Genomic DNA, 20,333 nt, shown 5'->3' on the forward strand with positions numbered 1-20,333 from the left:
AACATAAAAAATGGGCCAACTCTTTAAAAACCACACATTCATCAAAGATTAACTAGATAACCTGAATAGTTCTAGAACCACTAAAGAAATTGATTTGTAATTTAAAAGCCCCTTTAGCCTAAAAGCCCCTTTAGTCGAGCATGGTGGTTCACGCCTGTAATCCCAGCACTTTGGGAGGCCGAGGCGGGCAGATCACTTGAGGTCAGGAGTTCGAGACCAGCCTGGCCAACATGGTGAAACCCGTCTCTACTAAAAATACAAAGATTAGCTGGATGTGGTGGCAGGAGCTTGTAATCCCAGCTACTCAGGAGGCCTCGGCTGAGGCAGGAGAATCACTTGAACCTGGGAGGTGGAGGATGCAGTGAGCTAAGATCTTGACACTGCACTCTAGCCTGGGCATCACAGTGAGACTTTGTCTCAGAAAATAATAATAAGAAGTAAATAAATACCCCTATTTACATTATTTCTTTTAGAAAACAGAAAACAGAATACTTTTAAGATCATTTTATAGAGCCAATATTACCCTGATATCAAAACTAGAGACATAAAAGAAGAAGAAAACTACAGACTAATAACTCTCATGAACTTAGACACAACAGTCCTCAAACAAAATACCAGGAAACCAAATTTTTAAAAATGTATCAAAAAATTATACACCATGATCAAGTGGGATTTATTTAACATATGCAGGGCTGGTTGAACATCTGAAAATCAATCAGTGTAATCTACCACTTCACCAAGATAAAGAAACAGAATCTTAAAAGACTATCAACTGAGGCTGAAAAAGCATTTGACACAAATTGATTTTTGACAAAGGTGCAAAAGCAATTTGGGGGGAAGATAGTCTTTCAATAAATGATGTTAGAAAAACTCGACATCCACAGACAAAAAAAAATTAATCTTGACCTAAACCTCACACCTTATATAAAAATTGACTCAAAATGGATCACAAGCTTAAATGTAAAATGTGAAACTATAAAACTTTTAGAAAAACACAGAAGAAAATCTTTGGGATCTAGGGCTAAGAAAAGATTTCTTATAATTGACACTAAAAGCACAATTCATTAAAAGAAAATGTGATAAATTGTAACTCATTAATTAAAGGTTTTGATACAACAAAAGGACCCTGTTAAGAGGATAAAAAGCCAAGTTACACAGTTAAAGAATATACTTATAAGCCACATATCTGACAAAAGACTGGCATATAGAGTACATAACAAACTCTCAAAACCAAACAGTAAAAAAATCAAATAATCCAAATAGAAAATGGACAAAAGATATGAACACACATTTCACCAAAGAGGCTCTACTGATGGCAATAAACATGTGAGAAGACTTTCAACATCATTAGTCATCAGGGAAATGCAAATTAAAACCATAATGAGATATCACTTCACATCTGTCAGAAGGGCTAAAATAAAAAATAGTGACAACACCAAATTCTGGCAAGAATGCAGACAATCTGGATCACCCATACATTGCTAGTAGGCATGTAAAATGGCACAGTACCCTGGAAAAGAATTTGACAGTTTCTTAAAAAACAAAACAAACAAACAAAAAACATGTAACCACCATACCACCCAACAACAGCACTCCTAGGCATTTATCCCAGAGAAATACTTATATTCATAATAAACATGTACACCAATGTTCACACCAGCTTTTTTCATAATATCAAAAAAACTGGAAACAGCCTGTATGTCCATCAACAGGTGAATGGTTAAACAAACCATGGTGCATCCAAAATACCATGGAATACTACTGAGAAATAAAAAAGAACAAACTATTGATGCTCATGACAACTTGGGTGGATCACAAGGAATTATGCTGAATAAAAAATCCAATTCCCAAAGGTCACATATATATGACTCTATCTACACAACACTCTTGAAATGTCAAGATTATAGAAATAGAGAACATTAATTGTTGCTCAGGGTCAAGGAAAGGAGGGGAGTGGGTGTGGCTATATAAGGGCAACAGGAGGAATCCTTGTAGTGATAAAACTGTTCTGAATTTTGACTATAGCAATATCAATATCTTGGTTGTGATATACTATATTACTGTTAAGATGTTATCACTGGAGGAAATGATATAAAGACCATACAGAATGTTGTGTATTATTTCTTACATATACATATGACTCTACAATTATCTCAAAATAAAAAGCTTAACTTAAAAAATGAACAAATACTAGAGAGAAACATCATATACAGGCTCCAGAGCCTGTATATCCAGAGTTTGACTGCCTGAATTTTAATCCTGGATCAACCATTAACAAGTATGCAACTATGAGCAGATTATAAAATCTCTGTATGCTCTCGTTTTCTCACCTACAAAATGGGAATGAAAATACTGCCTACCTCATAGGGTTACTGTGAGGATAAATGACATGATGCTTGTAATGCATTGTCATCTTGCCAAACATACAGTAATTACACAATAAGTGGTAGCTATTATTCGTAATAGTAATGATTCTATTATAATGATATTCAGAAGGCAAAGGTGTGCTGTTAGTTATTCAACTTCCTAAGCTACAGAAATCTTTCTCTTAACTGTTCCCTCAACTCAATCATTTAGCTAACTTTCAAATATTATTCTAAAGTTATCCAAGCAAATGTCTTGTACATGATAAATAAAATGAAACACATGCAAGTTTTTAAATAAATAGGCTTACCTAACAGTTGAAGTATAAGGTACAAGGTTTTCAAACCCTCTTGATGACAGTTGGTTTTGGTTCACAGTAAAGCCACTGGTGATTGTGGTAGTAGTGTTGGTGGTGAAAGTGGTGGTGGTAGTCGTTGAAGTTGTAACTGGAAAATAAAGTGTATAATGTTAGTAAGAAATGAGAAATTGTTTCATTTAAGCCTTTATCGTTCAGATTTTAAATTATGGAGGCATTTTTAAAAATACAAATTTGAACTCAAAGATGCAGATTTGAATTCAACACTGTTGTAATATGAAATAATAAATGGCAGGCCAGGTACCTGGATTAACTTTCCAGCTGAAAACTAAAAATCCTGGATAAATTCATAGAAAAATAAAACTTCTAACCAGCCCAATAACCATGAAAGAAATCAAATCAGTCTTCAAAATTCTTCTCATAAAGAAAACTCCAGTCCCAGATGTCACTGCTGGTAAGTTTTATGAAACTTTCAAGAAAAGAATAATTGCAATTTACAAAAGATCTCTGTACATCTATATCTTTGCATACTTACATGACTGTATCTGTGTAATTAATTCCTAGAAATAAAATTTCTAGATCAAAGTGTCAGCATGCTCTAAATTTTAACATAACTTGCCAAATTGCCCTATCTAAACGTTTGATTTTGCCAGTTTATGTCCCTATCAATAGGAAAGAATGCCTATTTCTTTATACCACAGTCAATACTAGGCATGCATTTTTGCAAACCTTAGTCAAAAGCCTCTCAAAGCTTTATCTACAGCCCAGACTCTCTCTTATGTGTCTTTTTCTGTTACACCCCTATTAGAATGTCCTGCTCTCTATAGATAAAATCCTAAGTATCCTTCATGGCTTGACTCAAATTCTTTGTTCCCCATATTTATCACCTACTTCTCTCCTACTCATAGTTCCTTTGGTTTTCTAAATTTCTGCAGCACTTTTGGGTCTTATTACACACTGAGCACTTAATGAACAATGCACAGAAAATTGTGGCTGCTAGGGAACTGGGAAGGTTTTATTTTCTTCTTTTTGGTCTCGGTATTTTCAAATGTTCTTACAACTAGTAAATGTTGCTTCTGTAACAAGGAATCTGTTATGAAAATATAATGTACATGATTGTTTGTTTTATGTTAGCTTTGCTTTCCAAATTAGCAATAGTTTCAGATTAATGGCCACACCAGATAAATTCATAAACCATGGTGCCTGCTACAACCACTGACTACTCTGGCGGAGGCTGGCCTGAGGGAACATTCCTGCTGAGGGAACAAGCTCAAATACCCATTCTTTGTTCCAGATAACTGTCCTTTTTGTTCCTGGTTCACAGTTGACTGGGCAGGATGGCCAACTGAAGGATGGGAAGCCATCCAATGTACTACTAGCAGCCTACCTGAGGGTCTGGCACAAAAAGCTCTAGCGAAACAGGATTAATATGAGTCAGAATTTCATTTCCAAAAATTTAGCAATATGGAAAAAATCTGACTCTAGGCAGATACTGGGAAATATTTCCAAAAGTATAGAAGGAATCCAACTATAGGCAGAGAGACTTGATAGGACTGACAGAAGAAAGAGATGAAGTAGAAGTAAGGGACCATGAGCAAGTCACAATTAAAGATAAGGTAAAGCAGGAAGGCAGAGAAAGAGGTAAGGAGACCAATGAGAAATTTAAAAAAAGAAAAAAGTAGACAAAGGGAGAATAACTGAATTATGCCTATGCAATATTTGATTTGGCAGGTCCCTAAAGGTGCCCTAAGAATAATCTTAAGTTCCAATTTCCTTAAAGTAACAGTGTCATGGCAATGACTTTACTTGAATTCCACGAGACTCCATTTCCTTTTTGGCCACAAAGGTTCTCATGATAATTCCCCATTCTTTATGTTAGCCCTTGTGAGGGTGAAATGTGCATCACAGAGGTAGACCATGCCCAATCACAAAGAAGCCCAGGAGTCACTATGGTTAGAACAGTGGAGAGATTACAGATTGGATCTTGCGTGATATTCTTTACAACCATAAGTCATCATTTTATTCATCTGAGAACAAAAATCTTATCTGAAAGGAAAACCTTCCTCAGAAATGCTAAAAATTAATGATAATGCCAATAGACTCCCTTTATTGATTAATTCACCCAAACACTGAGTAACTACTGCATTCAAGACAGAAATAAATTTTTTTTTTTAAATGAGCCCTTCTTGTAAAGGAGAATATCTTCACCCAAAGATGGTTTTCTAATAAAGTAATCTGTATTTCCTAACATCGATAGGTATTCAAAGATGTATAATTGGCTAGGCAGGGTGGCTCACACCTGTAATCCCAGCACTTTGGGAGGCTGAAGCAGGTATATCACTGGAGGTCAGGAGTTTGAGACGAGCCTGGCCAACATGGTGAAACCCCATCTCTACTAAAAATACAAAAATCAGCCAGATGTGGTGCACACCTGTAATCCCAGCTACTCAGGAGGCTAAGTGAGCAACAGAGCGAGATTCTGCCTCCAAAAAAAAAAAAAAGAAAAAAAGAAAAAAAAAAGATGTATACTTAAGAGGAAACAGCAAATTCTAAGAATGTGTATACACACACACACACACACACACACACACAGAGTATGGTACCATTTTTATAAAACAAATTTAATGTATGTCTGTATATGCTTAGAAAAAAAGTCTAGAAAGATAAACTGTTCTCTCTAGAGGGAGTGATATGTATATATGCATGTATGTATTGTTTTTACCTATAAGCAGCACAAACATGAAGGAATCCTGAGTCATTTTAAAATGGTATGATTATTTTAACTTCTTTTTTTTGTTTGTTTTTGAGATGGAGTCTCGCTCTGTCACCCAGGCTGGAGTGCAGTGGCACGATCTTGGCTCACTGCAACCTCCACCACCCAGGTTCAAGCAATTCTCCTGCCTCAGCCTCCCGAGTAGCTGGGACTACAGGCACGTGCCACCACACCCGGCTAATTTTTTCTTATTTTTAGTAGAGATGGGGTTTCACTGTGTTAGCCAGGATGGTCTTGATCTCCTGACCTCGTGATCTGCCCACCTCAGCCTCTCAAAGTGCTGGGATTACAGGCGTGAGCCACCACACCCGGCCTATTTTAACTATTTATACAGTTTTATTTTTGTTATCTTTCATGCTATTTTTAAAGGCATAAATTAACTCTGGCATAGTCAAATAATATTTCAATTAATACCTAGTAAAGGAATGGGTTTGGAAGTTGTATCACAGTCTGATTTTGCAAATTACAACTTTAGTCTTAACCAGTTAATACAGTCAATACTACATTATCGGCCGGGCGCGGTGGCTCAAGCCTGTAATCCCAGCACTTTGGGAGGCCGAGATGGGCAGATCACGAGGTCGGGAGATCGAGACCATCCTGGCTAACACGGTGAAACCCCGTCTCTACTAAAAAAATACAAAAAACTAGCCGGGCGAGGTGGTGGGCGCCTGTAGTCCCAGCTACTCGGGAGGCTGAGGCAGGAGAATGGCGTGAACCCGGGAGGCGGAGCTTGCAGTGAGCTGAGATCCGGCCACTGCACTCCAGCCTGGGCGACAGAGCGAGACTCCGTCTCAAAAAAAAAAAAAAAAAAAAAAAAAACTACATTATCTGTGTAGTAAAGCAGAAGTATGGTTCTAAAAATAATACAAAAAACTACATACCAAATTTGAACTCACATTTAAATAAATCTCATTCTGATAGTCTTAAAAATCATTGCATAAAATAGTGAAAATAGTCTTTAAAATATTCTACTATCCAGTTTTCCTATCCTGTCCCTGATCAACAACTATACATCTTATTCCATGCCGGAAATGGACATCATCACCTTCCCAGACTATAAAAAGCAAACTTCTCTTAAAATTTGGTGATTATACCTAGGGCAGAGAGTAATCCCAAGTGGCTGTAAATCTGCAGATACAAACGCTTGAAAGCTGTTCTGCAAGACTGGTTAGTGAGATAAAGAATCTGAATAAGTAAATACACTTGAAGAGAAAGAAGGGTAAGTAGGGAAAAAGAACACCCCAAATTGGGGCTGTCAGGTTGAGACATACCTAATGGGGAGAAGGGTAAGTGCGTTAGGTCCTGGTGGGTGAAATGATGTGTATTAGTCTGTTCTCACGCTGCTAATAAAGACATACCCGAGACTGGATAGTTTATAAAGGAAAGAGGTTTAATTGACTCACAGTTCCACATGGCTGAGGAGGCCTCACAATCATGACAGAAGGTGAATGAGGAGCAAAGTCACGTCTTACATGGTGGCAGGCAAGAGAGCTTGTGTAAGGGAACTCCCTTTTATAAAACCATCATATCTTGTGAGATTTATTCACTATCACAAGAACAGCATGAGAAAGACCCGTCCTCCTGATTCAGTTACCTCTCACCAAGTCCCTCCCACAACACGTGGGAATTATGGGAGCTACAATTCAAGATGAGATTTGTGTGAGGACACAGCCAAATCATATCATGGTGCTAAGGGATGGGCTAGTGGCAGAAGTAGTATTTGCACGAAGGAATTTGAGACTTATATAGATAAGGGCTGGATATGACAGCATCATCAAAGAGGCTGCCCATTCATATTTCAGTGATTCAACCCATAACTAAAAGAACCAGGTTTTATTTTGTCATTGTTTTATGGGGAAATAATGTGTTACATTTTTTGCGAATATAGTAACTTGCAACGTTCTTATGACACACCCTTCACAAGTCTCATACATTGGCCAGTTAGCCTGCTAAACAGTAGAAACTCATAAGGTCATGTAAAAGAATAAATAAAGAGATGAGGCCAGGTGTGGTGCCTCATGCCTACAAGTTGAGCACTTTGGGAGGCCAAGGTGGGAGGACAGCTTGAGCCCAGAAGTTTGAGACCAGCCTGGACAATGTAGTGAGACCCCATCTCTACTAAAAAAAAAAAAAAAATCAGCCAGGCATGGTGGTGCACACCTGTAGTTCCAGATATTCAGGAGGCTGAGGTGGGAGGATCACTTGAACCCAGGAGTTTGAGACCAGCCTGGACAATATAGTGAGACCTCATCTCTACTAAAAAAAAAAAAAAAAAAAAAAAAATTAGTTGGTCATGGTGGTGCATGCCTGCAGTCCCAGGTACTCAGAAGGCTGAGGTGGGAGGATCACATAAATCCAGGAGATTAGGCTGCAGTCAGCTATAATCACGCCACTGCACTCTAACCTGGGTGACAAAGTGAGACTATATCTTAAAAAAAAAGAGAGGGATGATATACATGTCTGTTTAGGAATAATTATTTTAAGCTTAAAAGGGATTGACTTTTAGTTTAAGCCAGATTAAAAAAGAGTCATTTCATCCCTAAGTAAACTTTTTAAAGTAAAAACAAATAAGACTGCTCCAAAATGGAGTATAACTTAAAAGACAGGTTTAGGTAGAAGACCCCTTATCACCCAGCTCACAATAGCTATGGGGCAATGGATAACCAAGTCTTCTTCCACCTACAACCTAACTAGCTCCTAACTGGCAGAAACAAATTTAGAATAGGTCTAGAGAAATTCCTGTAATCAACTTTAGAAGAGGGTCAACTTTAATAGAGGTCAAAACTTAAATTAACTTTTAGAGAAAAAAAGAAAACTTTATCAATCTCAACCAGCTAAATACTGTGATCAAGAACAAAAATTCTTAAGTTTGATGGTTGGCAAGAATTTGGCAGCTGTTTTGCCTGTAGTCATCTCAAAGAAGTAACATCATTGATATCAATTGTCTCATTCTACTCTTTGGCAATCATCTACATAAACATATTAGTGTACCTTTTGGATCCTCTGATGAGATGGTCAAAACCACTTAGCCCTAAAAGCCATAGAACTTACTTACTGCTTGTTATAAAGCACATTTCCAGTGAGAGCCCCAAGACATCCTGATACTTCTAAAATTTTATTAACTACAGTAGGAGCTGCTCCACCTGCTCCAGGGAATTTTAATGCAAATCCCAAGGTTATAATATTAAATGTTCTAGCCGAAGTTGTTGGAGCACCAACAGCAGAGAACAACATAATATTAACTATTACCCTTTAAATCAAAAACAGTGAGAAATTTATATAGTCTTTTTCATCTGAAGAGTCCTTTAGAAACTTTTGGTTAAACTTCAAAATACCATGGTCAATCCATTTATATGAAATGTCCAGAAAAGGCAAATCTATGGAGATGGAAAACAGATTAGTGGTTGTCTGTGGCTGAGGGATCTTATTAGAATGATGTAAATGCTCTAAAACTAAATACAGTGATGGTTACACAATTTGATAAACTTACTAAAATTTCTGGATTGCATACTTAAAGTAAGTTAATTTTATGATGTATAAGTTATAATTCATTAAAGTTAATTAAAAGATATTGTGGTCCCAATATATTTTCATTTTGTAGACAAGGACATCAGAGAGAGATAAGTGGGGGAACCTGTCAAAGGTCAGAGAGCAAGTTTTGACTGAACAATAATTTTAACTCCAAACCCTGGACATGGTCATATTCATGAAATCTATCATAGTTGAGAAGGATACTGCTTACATATATCAAAATGGTTCCAGAATCATAATCATGTCTCAAAATTGAAGTGTAAGTGGTAGAAAATATAAGTCACGTGGTAACCAATCTTAACTAATGCCTAACTATGCCAATAGCACAAGAGGATGGTGATGGTTAATTGAGCATTATTCATGCTCAATTAAGCATCAAACATTTTCTGGCTAGTTTTATTCCCAGGAATGGAGACAATCTTACTGTCATAGAGCTGGGGAGGGGGGCTATTACAGCTAAGATACAACAAAATTTAATGATGAACATTATGATATTGTGAAGAAGAAACTTTGAAAGAAGTCAGTTTATAGAGACCTGTAAGAAAAAATTGCCTAAGACCTACAACTTTCTTTTTCTTTCTTTCTTTCTTTCTTTCTTTCTTTCTTTCTTTCTTTCTTTCTTTCTTTCTTTCTTTCTTTTTCTTTCTTTCTTTTTTCTTTCTCTTTCTTTCTCTCTCTCTCTCCCTCCCTCCCTCTCTCTCTTTCTTTCTTCCTTTCTTTCCTTTATTTTTGTTTGACAGGGTCTTACTATGTCACCCAGGCTGGAGTGCAGTGGTGCAATCTTGGCTCACTGCAGCCTTGACCTCCTGGGCTCAAGCAGTCCTCCCACCTCAGCCTCCCCAGTAGCCAGGACTACAAGGCACGCACCACTATGTCCGGCAAATTTTTGTATTTTTTGTAGAGATAGGGTTTCGCCATGTTGCCCAGGCTGGTCTCAAACGCCTGGGCTCGAGCAATCCACCTGCCATGGCCTCCCAAAATGCTAGGATTACAGGCATGAGCCACTGAGCCTGGCCTGAATTCAATATTTCCAACATTTGCTATTACTATACTAATGGAAAATGTGTAACAAAGAAGTTGAGGTTACAAGATAATGTCTCACATCTCAGCTCAAAGCATCCAGATAGATGGTCCTCTTCAAGAGGAGAGGTCACAAGGCATCACACAATGTCAATTAGAACCCCAAAACTACAGCTGGCCCTTTGTCATGTTCCACTTCTGATAGGTAAAATGTAAGGACCACAAACCAGGTCGGTATGGAAAAACACACTATAGGAAGGCTCCAACATTTATTTCCCATTTTATCTTAGTCACATGGATAAGGACTTCTTCCCTTCAGAAATACTTGGCAAAACTCCCACTCTCCCTACTGTTAATAGCTTCAAGAAGTTGTTTCAAAGCATCACAATATTAATGAATTATATGCTTAAAGTTAGCATTTTAAGCTATAATAACCATGTTAACATAAAAAAAATTCACAGCTAAAGCCATGAGAATTAGGTTCTTAAGCAAAGCTACTATTGATATCAGCAATTATAAATGGGTTCAAGAATAATGATAATTTCTGAGACACAGGAGATCTGTAGCATATACTGGCAAATTGAGTCAGGTGGCCTCATGAGAAATTACAGTATTTTCTTTGGAATTAGTAACTTACATGAGAGCCCAATAGCAGCAGTGGAGGTCAAAGCATTTGATATTGAGGTAAACTGCATGGTGCTTGAACTAGTGGTGGTGGCAACAGCAGCTGCTGGAGCCAAACCTAAAAATCAAAGTAACAAACGGAAAAATATGTCACTAAAAATAATTTTTAAAAGTAAAACACCATTATAACAAGGTTCATCAATATGGAGAAATAAAAACAAAGCAAGGAAAAGCAGGTATCCTGAAACCTAATCAATAAGACAGAGTAAGAAGCTTGATTAAAAAAACAGTTCATTGGTACTACTTTAGTATAGTCAGTCTTCTAGCACCATCATAACAAAGAAATTCTACTTTACTGAAAAGAAGTCCTAAGAGGGGGGATCCACTTCCAGAACTGCAGCATAAAAAGTCCCATGAACCTGTTCCAAGTAAATCCATAACCAGCAAAAAGTTCCAGCAAAAAGTTGTTTTTTTTTTCTTTAAATTGGAAATGGCTAGAAATTGTTCTAAGAGCCCATAGCAAATGAAGAAACATTTATTCAAGAAAATCTGCTAAAACTCAGTAATCTAACAGTGACAGTCTATGGCATATGAGCCACAAAGCACTCCTTTCCTTTCACCATCCCCTTGTCTACCTTGACAGAAGCTACTCCCCAGGGAGGGGTAGCCAAAACTGGACTCCCTCTGCCCCCAGCTCCCAATCAAGGAATAGAGTATCCCAATGGGAGAGACAAAGCATTTCTTATCACTTCCAACACAGAGTTGAAGGGGCGAAATTCCTGTTGAGTATAGCCAAGAGTTCAAGGGCTCCCTTCCTTTACTCACAGGGTGGAGACTCAACCCCAAGCAGAGAAGGCTGAGAATACTGAGGCCCCAATCACCCTCACCCTGATTATCCCAGCCCAGTTCACTTGCAGGGTTAAGGTCCACACCTGAAGAGGTAAGCAGGAAGACCAGTGGCTACTGTCACTGCCCAGTACCCAAAGCACTGGCTGAACGATTCTGCCCAGGGATAAAGACCATTCATAAGAACAGAGAGCTCCCAAGCCATCCCCAAAAGAACCGACTTTATTGAAACAGAGTGTGAGGACATTCAAGTCCAAAACCTTACTCTAAAAAATGGAGATTTGGGAGGTAAACAATTAAGAGGAGGCAGGGAGCTTTATGAGAAAAATAATTTAGGGTGTAAGTCGGCTAGTTTATCAGCGATAACCAGGGGAAAAGAAAGCTGAAAAGGGCTGTCCTGAAATCAGAAGAGTTAAGTACTGATGTACACTACAACATGAATGAATCTTGAAAACATTATGCTAAATGTAAGAAGCCAGACCAAACAAACAAACAAACAAAAAGCTTCATATTGTGAAATTCTATTTATATGAAATGTCCAGAATAGGCAAATTCATAGACAGAAAGTATATTAATGATTCCCAGGGGCTGGAAGGAGTAGGTAATGGGGAGTGACTGCTAATGGGTATAGGGTTTTTTGTGGGAGGGCGATGAGAATGTTCTCAAATTACATAGTGGTGATAGTTGTACACTATGTGACTATATTAAAAACCACTGAATTGTATACTTAAAAATGGTGAATTTTAAGATATGTGAATTATACCTCAATTATGCTATTATTAAAAAAAACACATTATCATCTCAATAGAAGCAGTAAAAGCATTTGATAAAATCCAATACCCTTTCATGGCACAAACACTCAACAAATTAGGAAGAGAAGGGAGCTTCCTAAACAGGATAAAGGGCACTAATGAATAAGCTATAGTAACATCACACTTAATGGAGAAAGACTAAATACTTTCCCACTACCATCAGAAACAAAACAAGGATGTCTGCTCTAACCACTTCGATTCAACAATACATTGAAAATTCTAGCCAGGACAATAGGCAGGAAAAAGAAATAAAACGCATGTGGATTGAAAAGAAAGAAGTAAAACTATCTCTATTCATAGATGACATGATCATGAACACAGAAAATTCTAAAAAATAAAAAATCTACTAGAACAATAAACAAGTTCTGTAAGGTTGCAGGATACAAGATTAATATACAAAAATAAATTACATTTCTATATTATAACAATGAACAATACAAAATGAAAGAAAGTAAGAATATAATTCCATTTATGATTGCTCACAAAGAAATACTCAAGGACAATTTTTAAATTACATAATGTACACAAAAATATGAAACATCATTTGAAGAAATTAAAGATGTTCTAAATAAATAAAAAGATATCATGTTTACGGATCAAAAGACTTACTATTGTTAATATGGTGTGAGAGACAGAAAACTGGTCCCCAAAGATGGCCTAATACCCAGAACCTGTGAACATATTGCCTTACTTGATAAAAGGGACTTTACAGATGAGATTAAGGTTAAATACCTTGAGATATCCTGAATTATCCAAGTGAGAAAATTTAATGACCTCAATCCTTTAAAGTAGAGAACCTTTCCAGGATGTGGTCAGAGGTAGATGTGACTACAAGAGAATGGTCAGAAAGACACAAAATTGCTGATACAAATGGCCAAGAAAGCACATGAAAACATGCTCACTATCCTTAGTCATTAGGGAATTGCAAATCAAAGCCACAATGAGATACTGCATTATACCCATTAGGATGGCTATAATCAAAAAGATAGATCAAGTGTTGATGAGGACGTGGAGAAATTGGAATTTTTTTACACTGCTGTTGGAAATGTAAAATGCTGTACCTTTTTGGAAAACTGGCATTTCCTCAAAGCGCTAACATAGTGTTACCGTATGACCCAGCAATTCTACTCTTAGGGATATATATATATATGCTAAAAAGAGATGAAACATATATTCACACAAAAACATATATGTGAATATTCATGGCAGTATTATTCAAAACAGACAAGAGGGAGAAACCCAAATGCCTATTAACTGATGAATAGATGAATAAAATACAGCGTATCCATGCAATAGAATTGTACTTGCCGTAAAAGAAAAAGTAGTAATACATGCTACCACATGAATGAGTTTTGAAAGCATGCTAAGTGAAAGAAGCTAGTCATAAAAGACCGAATAATATATTATTCCATTTATTAAAAATATATGATTCCATTACAGAGACAAAATGTAGATTAGTGGTTGCCAAGGACTGGGAAAAAGGAGGAATAGGCAATGACTGCTAATGGGTAGAGAGTTTATTTTGGGGATGATGAAAATATTCTAATATGGCCTGTTGTAATGGTGGCTGCATAGCTCTGTGAATCACTGAACTGTACATTTTAAACGGGTGAACTGTACAGTACGTAAAGAATAAATGAAGGTCTGGAATAAATTTTCAGAAAACAGATTACCTGCCTCTTTAAAAAGAAAACTATAAGAATAAATTAATGCATAACAACACAAATAAGATTAATGAGTTACTTGAAAGCAAATTTCATATCTTTTCATCCCCACTACAGATCAATGCACATGGCACATAATAGTAATCGTTCAATAAGTGTTTCTGCTGAATTGAACCAACTTTTTCTAGACTCTAACACACAATTACAGATATTCTATTTCACCTTTAAAAGGAAAAGGTGCTTAATAAGTAACTGTACTTGCATCTATTATTGCCTGCATTCAACTGTCATGGTGACAAATGATGTAAGATTCTGCTATCCAAAACATCTAGGTCCTCTGGGGGTGAAAGAGACAGAAAGGAGATATGGGGAAGGAATTGGAAACTTTACCACATACAAAAACTACTTAAAATTTATACAGCGCAATACTCCTATGTTTCATTTAGGAGAAGAATCATATGTATACTTCAGAGAAATAACCAATTGTACTTTGGGAGGCCAAGTCGGGAGGATAGAGGTCAAGAGATAGAGACCATCCTGGCCAACATGGTGAAACCCCGTCTCTACTAAAAATAAAAAATAAATTAGCGGGGTGTAGTGGTGCATGCCTGTAGTCCCAGCTACTCAGGAGGCCGAGGCAGGAGAATCACTTGAACCCAGGAGGCGGAGGTTGCACTGAGCCAAGATTGCGCCACTGCACTCCAGCCTGGCGACAAAGCAAGACTCCATCTAAAAAAAAAAAAAAAAAAAAAAAAGGAAGAAAGAAATAACCAATTGTATAGCGAAGGCATTTATATTTACAATTCATTACCTATCTGAGAGGTTGAATTTTTTTTTTATTATTATTATACTTTAAGTTCTAGGGTACATATGCATAACGTGCAGGTTTGTTACATATGTGTACTTGTGCCATGTTGGCATGCTGCACCCATCAACTCATCAGCACCCATCAACTCATCAGCACCCATCAACTCGTCATTTACATCAGGTATAACTCCCAATGCAATCCCTCCCGCCTCCCCCCTCCCCATGATAGGCTCCAGTGTATGATGTTCCCCTTCCCGATACCCAAAGGATTATAAATCATGCTGCTATAAAGACACATGCACACGTATGTTCATTGCGGCACTATTCACAATAGCAAAGACTTGGAATCAACCCAAATGTCCATCAGTGACAGACTGGATTAAGAAAATGTGGCACATATACACCATGGAATACTATGCAGCCATAAAAAAGGATGAGTTTGTGTCCTTTGTAGGGACATGGATGCAGCTGGAAACCATCATTCTCAGCAAACTATCACAAGAACAGAAAACCAAACACCGAATGTTCTCACTCACAGGTGGGAACTGAACAATGAGGTTGAATTTTGAATATGGGTTTCATCGGTACTTCAATTTTTTTCATTTGAAATTGCCTATTCATGTCACCTGCCCATTTTCACATCAAAGAATACTGTCTTATTACTGATATTTTCAAATTTTATTTTAAAATTACATAGATATATTGCATAATAGTGCATAATAGTGGGGGTTGGGCTTCTAGTATACCCATCAGCCAAATAGTGAACACAGTACCCAATAGATAATTTTTCAACCTTTACCCCCACCCCCAACTCTCTCTCTTTGGAGTCCCTAGTGTTTATTATTTTCATCTTAACGTCCATGTGTACCTACTGTTTAGCTCCCACTTATACATGAGAACATGTGATATTTGATTGTCTTTTTCTGAGTTACTTCACTTAGTTAGGCCTCTGGCTCCATCCAGGATATCGCAAAGGATATGATTTCATTCTTTTTACGGCCGCATAGTCCAATCAACCACTTATGGACATTTAGGTTGATTTCATGACTTTGCCATTGTGAACAGTGCTGCAATAAACATATAAGTGCAGATGTCTTTTTTATATACTGGTTTCTTTTCCTTTGTGTAGATATCCAGCAGTGGAATTGCTAAATCAAAAGGTGGTTCTATTTTTAATTATCTGAGAAATCTCCATATTGTTTTCCATAGAAATTGAGACAATTTACATTCCTACCAACGCTATTACTGATTTTTAATAAAAGTGTATATCAAGGCTATTTATTTTGTCATATGTTGCAATAATTCCTCTACCCCAGTTTGTCATTCAGTTTTTATTTTATTTTTATGTAGTCAAATCTTGCCAACAGTTTTTTTCTGGTCTATGTCTCCATATAATAGTCTGTGTCTTCATATCATGTTTAAAAAGACTTTTCTCTTAAACATATGAAAAGGTGCTCAACCTAATTTTTAAGAGAAAATTGCGAATTATAACTACATTGAGAATAATTTCATTTAACAAATGACAATAAGTCAAAAACTAAACACACTCTGTTAAGGACACTATAAAGAAGCAGGCAGCCTCACAGGTTCCAAGTGGGGGAATAAATTGGTACAACTATGGGAAACAAGTGGTCAATGTTTTAAAAATTACAAACGCATCTATCTTTTGAAACAGCCATACTTTTTCTGGAAATTTAGCCCCAAAAATATACTTGCATACCTGTAAAATGACACATAAAATGATACCAATTGCATCACTGTTTGCATTAGTAAAGGATTATGTAAACAACCCAAATGGCCATCAGCAAGGGACTGGATATATAAATTATAGCACATCCAGAGCATGGAATACTATGATCCTATAAAAAATACTGAGGAAAAACATACTGAGGAAGCTCTCTATGTACTGACTAATGTGAAGACATTCCAAATGTATAAAATAAGCGTATAAAGTTTTTAAGTTTAAAAAGCAAGGTATAGAATAGTGTATAGAGTATACTATTTATATCAAAAAAGGCAGAGGACTAAGAATACGTATTTTTATTTCTCAACAAACTCATGAAGAAGCTCTGGAAAGACATATACAATTACAGTGGTTAACTGAGTATGGGAAGGGGGCAGGGGTAATAAAGATGCAGATGGGGAATAATATACCTATTTGTGCTATTTATAGTTTTATTTTTGAACCATTTGACTATATTATTTTAAACTCCTATAGAAATGCTTATCTCAACTCCAGAAATATTATTTACATATTTTCATATTCACCTGTGCTTTAAAAAAAATTTATGGTTTCGCTTTTATTTATTTTTTTTTTTTTTGAGTCGGAGTCTCGCTTTGTCACCCAGCTGGAGTGGTGCAGTGGCACGATCTCGGCTCACTGCAACCTCCGCCTCCTGGGTTCAAGTGATTCTCCTGCCTCAGCCTCCCTAGTAGCTGGGACTACAGGCATGCACCACAATGCCCAGCTTTTTTTTTTTTTTTTTTTTTTTTTTGTAGTGACGGGGTTTCACCATGTTGGCCAGGCTGGTCTTGAACTCCTGACCTCAAGTCATCCACCCACCATGCCCTCCCAAAATGCTGGGATTACAGGCATGAGCCATGAGCCTGGCTATGGTTTTACTTTCTACCTTACCCCCAATAACTGGTTAGCCAGCTACTGCAATTCATTTATTCACTACTGTATTCTCTATCTCACAAATTTGAAATGTCACCTTCACAAGCACAGGTTTGTTTCTGTATGGTACTATAAAATATTTCACTGATTTTTCTTTCTATCCCTGTTCCATAGCACTAGAATTATTTTTTTATGTTACATAATATTTTAAATTTACAGGAAAAGAATAAATTTATAATAATTTTCACATGTTTTCTTGCAAGTTCTCATTACTTTCCTTAAAAAAAAAAAAAAAAGAGGTGGCTAGTCTCATTCATTTATTCCCCCATATAAACTCTGAAATCTTGTCAAGTCCTTCCTTCCTTTCCTTCCCCCAATGATTCCCATTATGGTTTTACAAGAATTGCATTAAATGTATAGATTAATTCAAAGATAAATGACATCCTTATCTTATAGGGTCTGAGCATTCAGTGGGTCTTTTCATTTATTCACATCCTCTTTTACATTCATCAGTAAAATTTTGTGGTTTGCTTCATCTAAGTCATGCACATTTTTAAAAGTTTACTCCTATGCATCTCATTCTTTTGGCTGAAATTGTTAATTAGACCTTTCTCCATTATATTTCCCAACTGCTATTGCTTAAACATGGGAAAGCTATTGATTTTTGTATTATTTATTTTGTAACTGGTCATATTACTGAAACCTCTTCACTATCTCTAATTAAATTTACACTTGATTTATGCCCATATTTTAAAATCTTGATCATTTGTCCCAGATACTGGCATAATTTCAGGGGCCTGACCTTAAATCACATACCTAAAGATAACTAGGGGAGCAAATACCACTTAATATGATTTGCTTTCAAGTTAAATGAATCTTAGAAAAGGATTTAAAAGCCAAAAATCTTAGCTTCCTAATCATAGGACAAGATCAGAGTTGTTCGACATTACGAAATAAGTCTTTGCTGTGGGGGACTGAACTGTGCGCTGTAGGATGTTCAGCAGCATCCCTGGGCTCTCACGCCAGTAGCATCTCCCTAGTCTTGACAACCAAAAATGTCTCCAGATTTGGTCAAAATTCACCCATGGTGGGGCCAACTGTCTCCAGTTGAGAACTACTGAACTAGAAGAAGGGTTCAATATCACAATTTCCTCCATCTAGTGCTATAAGGATCCCCAAATCAGCCTTAATTCCTTTATGTTTAAGAACTTAAGAAAATGCCAACTATCTTAATAAATAGTAGGACATAGAAAATAGCAATTTTTTAAAAAGAGAATAGAGGTAGTGGCCTTACACTACAAGATAGGGGGGCATGCTACAGTAACAAAAATGGTGATACTAGAATAAGAAAAAGAGATCAACAGAACAGAATAGAAAGTCTAGAAGCAGACTCAAGCCAAGTCAAACAATAATTTGGTGTATCAGGAAGGCAGCAATTTCAACTAATGAAAGGATGTCTATTTAACAAAATACAATAGTTCAATTCACTAATCACTTACGGGGAAAAAAATTAAGATTCTTAAAAATATAAAACACAAAATAACCAAAAAAATAAGAATATTGAGATGGAAAGGCCTACATAAATAAGCTTTGAGAGAACCCCTAAAAAATGAAAGTTTTGACAACATAATAACTAAAATCTTAGGCTAGGTGTGGTGGCTCATGCCTGTAATCCCAGTGCATTGGGAGGCCAAGGAGGGAGGATCATTTGAGGCCAGGAGTTCAAGACCAGCCTGGGCAACATAGCAAGACCCTGTCTCTAAAAAGAAAAATATTAGCCAGGCATGGCAGCATGTGCCTGCAGTCCTAGCTACTCGAGAGGCTGAGACAAGACAATCACCTGAGCCCAGGAGTTTGAGGCTGCAGTAAGCTGTGATTGTGTCACTGCACTCCAGCCTGGGCAGCAGAGTGAGACCGTGTCTCTAATTAATTAAAATCTCAAGGACTTCCATTTCAGGGCAGACGGAGTAGCTGTACTTCTCCCTCTTCTTCCCCCTAAATATAACTAAAACCCCAGGACATTATGTATAAAATAGACGTAAGAAGCCCAGGAGTGGTGGCTCACACCTGTAATCCTAGCACTTTGGGAGGCTGAGGTGGGAGGATCACTTGATCTCAAGAGTTCAAAACCAGCCTGAGCAACATAATGAGACTCTGGCTCTATTTCTTAAAAAAAAAGAGAGAGAGAGAGAGAGAGAAGTAAAATAAGATAAAAAATAAATAAACCTAAGAAGATCCTGAAAGGTAGAGAGAAGAAGGCAAACTGGCTAGGGATTCCAAGACCAAAGGAACAATATGGTGGTGAGTTCCCTAGGTTTTCTTTTTGCCTCATATTTCCCAGGCTTGGAGTTGAACAGGCTGGCAACCCAGAAATGACAATGGGTATAAATTTTTCAAAAAGTCCTAACAAAAAGGTCTGCTTTTTTAGACAAAGGGCAAGGAAGGGCAGCCTAGCAACTCAGAAAACTTTTAGACGATAATCACTCTAACTATAACCAACCACCAGAGAAAAATCTGTGGTCCTATCTGCACTCAGGCCAGCAAACACCAAGTGGACAGCCTAGACACCCACCCTTGTGAGGCTATAAAATGGCATCCCAACACCCTCACCAGGGTGGTGTCAAAGAAGGCCAAATTCGAAGCCAGGTTTTTCATCCCTGCCAGCAGTTAATGAACTCCATTCTCACCTTGTCAGTAGAAACCATATTGGGGGCAGGAATCCCCACTCCACCTAGCGGTAACTTGGAGATCCTCATTTCTGGTGTCCACTGAGACCACATATGGAAACTGAAGTCCTACTCCCATTCTGCAGTAAAAAGGCAGCATTTTTACTGCCAGAACAATGTCAAATAAAGTCAGCCAAAGCAAAAGGTTTAAATCAGATCCAGAGTCTCATAACATAGTATGAACATATCTAGGTTTCAATTTAAAAATCACAAAGATTTTAAAGAATTCATGT

At 37.2% G+C, this 20,333-nt stretch overlaps 1 protein-coding gene across 7 annotated transcripts in view; it reads right to left on the reverse strand.

Moving 5' to 3' along the window:
* The window catches only part of NUP62CL (nucleoporin 62 C-terminal like), a 107,077-nt gene that overhangs the window by 36,953 nt on the left and 49,791 nt on the right, over positions 1–20,333 (reverse strand). For 4 of the 7 annotated variants that reach the window (XM_015127963.3, XM_077989568.1, XM_028842182.2 and 1 more), the window contains 2 exons: positions 10,642–10,746; positions 2,675–2,810 (listed from right to left, as the gene is read on the reverse strand). In XM_015127963.3, coding sequence (XP_014983449.1) covers positions 2,675–2,810; positions 10,642–10,746 — 241 coding nt within the window. Of the gene's footprint in view, positions 1–2,674; positions 2,811–10,641; positions 10,747–14,558; positions 14,680–20,333 lie in introns of all 7 variants that reach the window. The other 3 variants (XM_077989572.1, XM_077989570.1, XM_077989571.1) reach the window with 2 other exon arrangements.

This window comes from Macaca mulatta, chromosome X (genome assembly GCF_049350105.2).
Source record: "Macaca mulatta isolate MMU2019108-1 chromosome X, T2T-MMU8v2.0, whole genome shotgun sequence".
In the NCBI taxonomy this organism is placed as follows: Eukaryota; Metazoa; Chordata; class Mammalia; order Primates; family Cercopithecidae; genus Macaca; species Macaca mulatta.